This window comes from Phaethon lepturus, unplaced genomic scaffold (assembly GCF_000687285.1).
Source record: "Phaethon lepturus isolate BGI_N335 unplaced genomic scaffold, ASM68728v1 scaffold38541, whole genome shotgun sequence".
NCBI lineage: Eukaryota > Metazoa > Chordata > Aves > Phaethontiformes > Phaethontidae > Phaethon > Phaethon lepturus.
Genome location: NW_010517800.1, coordinates 24,685 through 26,988, shown reverse-complemented (window position 1 = coordinate 26,988; position 2,304 = coordinate 24,685). Strand labels below are relative to the sequence as shown.

At 37.1% G+C, this 2,304-nt stretch overlaps 1 protein-coding gene across 1 annotated transcript in view; it reads left to right on the top strand.

Moving 5' to 3' along the window:
- Window positions 1-1,301, top strand: part of LMBR1 (limb development membrane protein 1) — a gene marked incomplete at its 5' end in the record, with an annotated part of 22,332 nt that extends 21,031 nt beyond the window's left edge. Inside the window, one exon of the mRNA XM_010296495.1 lies at window positions 867-1,301. Within this exon, the coding sequence (XP_010294797.1) occupies window positions 867-949 (83 nt within the window). The remainder of the gene's footprint in view (window positions 1-866) is intronic.
- Window positions 1,302-2,304: the final 1,003 nt, after the last annotated feature.

The window sequence follows — 2,304 nt, the reverse complement described above, 5'->3', positions numbered from 1 at the left end:
GCTTGTGACCAAAATAGTTAATGTAATATTGGGACTTAAAAGAATACAAAATAGATTAGATTTTGGAATTTTTTTTTGGTGCAGTCAATTTTGTAATTCCAATGATGCAAGAAATTTAACTTGGTACGTCATAGCTCTTCAGTAAAATGTTCAATATAGTCTACACTAAATGAATAAGCTCTTTCCATTTTTGATCCTTAATTTTAGAGACTTGATAGGAGACTCCAGAGACAAACTGTAGCAAGCAAGGAAGGACTGACATCATGTCTCTTGTGAATAAAATATGGTTAAATTTACCATCTTTCCTCACCTCCCCCCAAAAAAAGAGTAGTTTAACTACTTGCCTGGGGCAGAATGGGAGACTTTAATTAGCACTTATAGTAGAGAACTGTGCAGTAAGAACAAATAGCTGGAAATGGAGATAAACAAATTAGTAGTAACGTATGCCTAAAAATGTCATTAGACTTATAAACAATTTAGAGACGTGATGTGGTCATCACCAATGATCTTAAGATCAGCAACGGGTGCTTCTCAGATGCTATAGTGTAAAAGAAATATTTTAGGTACTTACTTTGGTCTTTGTAGTTTGACAGAGTAAAGCAAGTCTTTCTCGGTTCTTAGCATGAAGTTAGGCTTCTCTCGTTTCCGTGCTTGTCCATTGTAATGAACTTTTCTCACTTAAAACACAACTGAGGGAATTTCCCAGAAGTAGCTCTTACCTGAGATAGAATGTCAATTCTGGTCTTCAGCAAATGCAAAGTCCTCAATCACAAAGGCGAATTTGGTTTCTCTGTGTTCTTTTGAATAGCTGTATGTGTGAAACATGGGAGAGTCTCAATTTTTCCTTATTGTGTCATGTTTTGCAGGATTAGATAAACTTCATCTGTCAAACAATCCCAGAGACTCGGAGGCAAAGCCGTCTGTGAACGGGCATCAGAAAACACTGTGATTAACAATCACCTGCAATCAACAGAGCTGAAAACATCAACTATTCCTGTCATCTCATCAGCATTTTTATATTGATTTTATTTGTTGATAATTTGGGTCCAACCTTGTCTCGTTTTTTAATGCTGTGTGCTTCTTGAGGGAGTTAGGTATATCAGATTCTTCTCTTTCCAGTGAACTTTTGGTGTGCCTGTTTATTCGCCAGTAAGTTAATGCTTGAAGACTGGAAGCTGAAGAGAATAATGCATTCCTTTTTATTTGTTGACAGTCTCATATCTTTAGATATAAACCTGCTACCATTTGAATGCACAGTACCTCCTGTGTTATACAGACACAGCTATAAAGAATAACTTTGGGACTTGGTTTAAAAAAAACGAAAAAGAAAAAAAGATACACTTGAAGCCCTCTATGACCCTTACTGGAAACATAAACTACCTGCAGTAGGTATCCTTGACAGTAGATAGAGTTCCACTACAACCGTGTTAAAAATGACAGTAACTGGTAGAGGTCAGAGTTTCTTTCGTGCTGGATGCAGTAGGCTGTTCGTAGCCTGATGTCACGAAGCTTTCTCGGAAGGCCAGCGTTTTCAGCTTTCTGTTCGTAGCTATAAATGCCAGGTTGCTTTACTGGTCTTATCAAACAGACAATGTCTTATCGAATAGAGTGAAGTACAAGATGAAGATTAACTTCAGGGTTAAATCTGAGCCTAGTATGCTTTGTAAAAAGCTGTGTAGACCCTCTGTCACAGTTCTTACAGTTCTGTAAGCTATTGTGCCATGGAGGTCACTTACCCTACCAACTATATCCCTCTCAAATTCTTTATGAACTACTGTGTATAAGCAGTACTTGTAATCAATGCAAGTAGCACAGGCCTAGGAGGCTGCAATTGCAATTTTTTTACAATCTTCTTTAATTTTAAGTAAATTATTTCTCTAAATTTATACTATAGTTACTAGGATTTCTGTTCAGTGGCATAATCCAGGATCTTTCACTAGCCTATTTTTTAATGTACACGTGAACATGTATATAGGCCTATATGTATAGATATCGTAAATTAAATTCTAAGCTTATAGAGATGACATAGGTGGCTTGGTAAGTAAAACTTGTGTGTTCAGCCTCAGTAGTATGAATTTCTGCGGTGTTACTGTTTGACTGCTCAGAGGCCTTAGATTCAGGATGTCATCGGTGGGTGGTAACGTCCTTTTTCTTAGCATTACTGCAGCCTTAGGAATCCTTTAAGCAGTTTATAGTAAAGAAAAAACCCACCAACCAAAACCCAAGTAAGTGTTCAAAATCTGGTTGCACTTTTTTTGTCCTGCTCTGCCACAAATAATCTTCAAACAGATCAAATGGAGACAC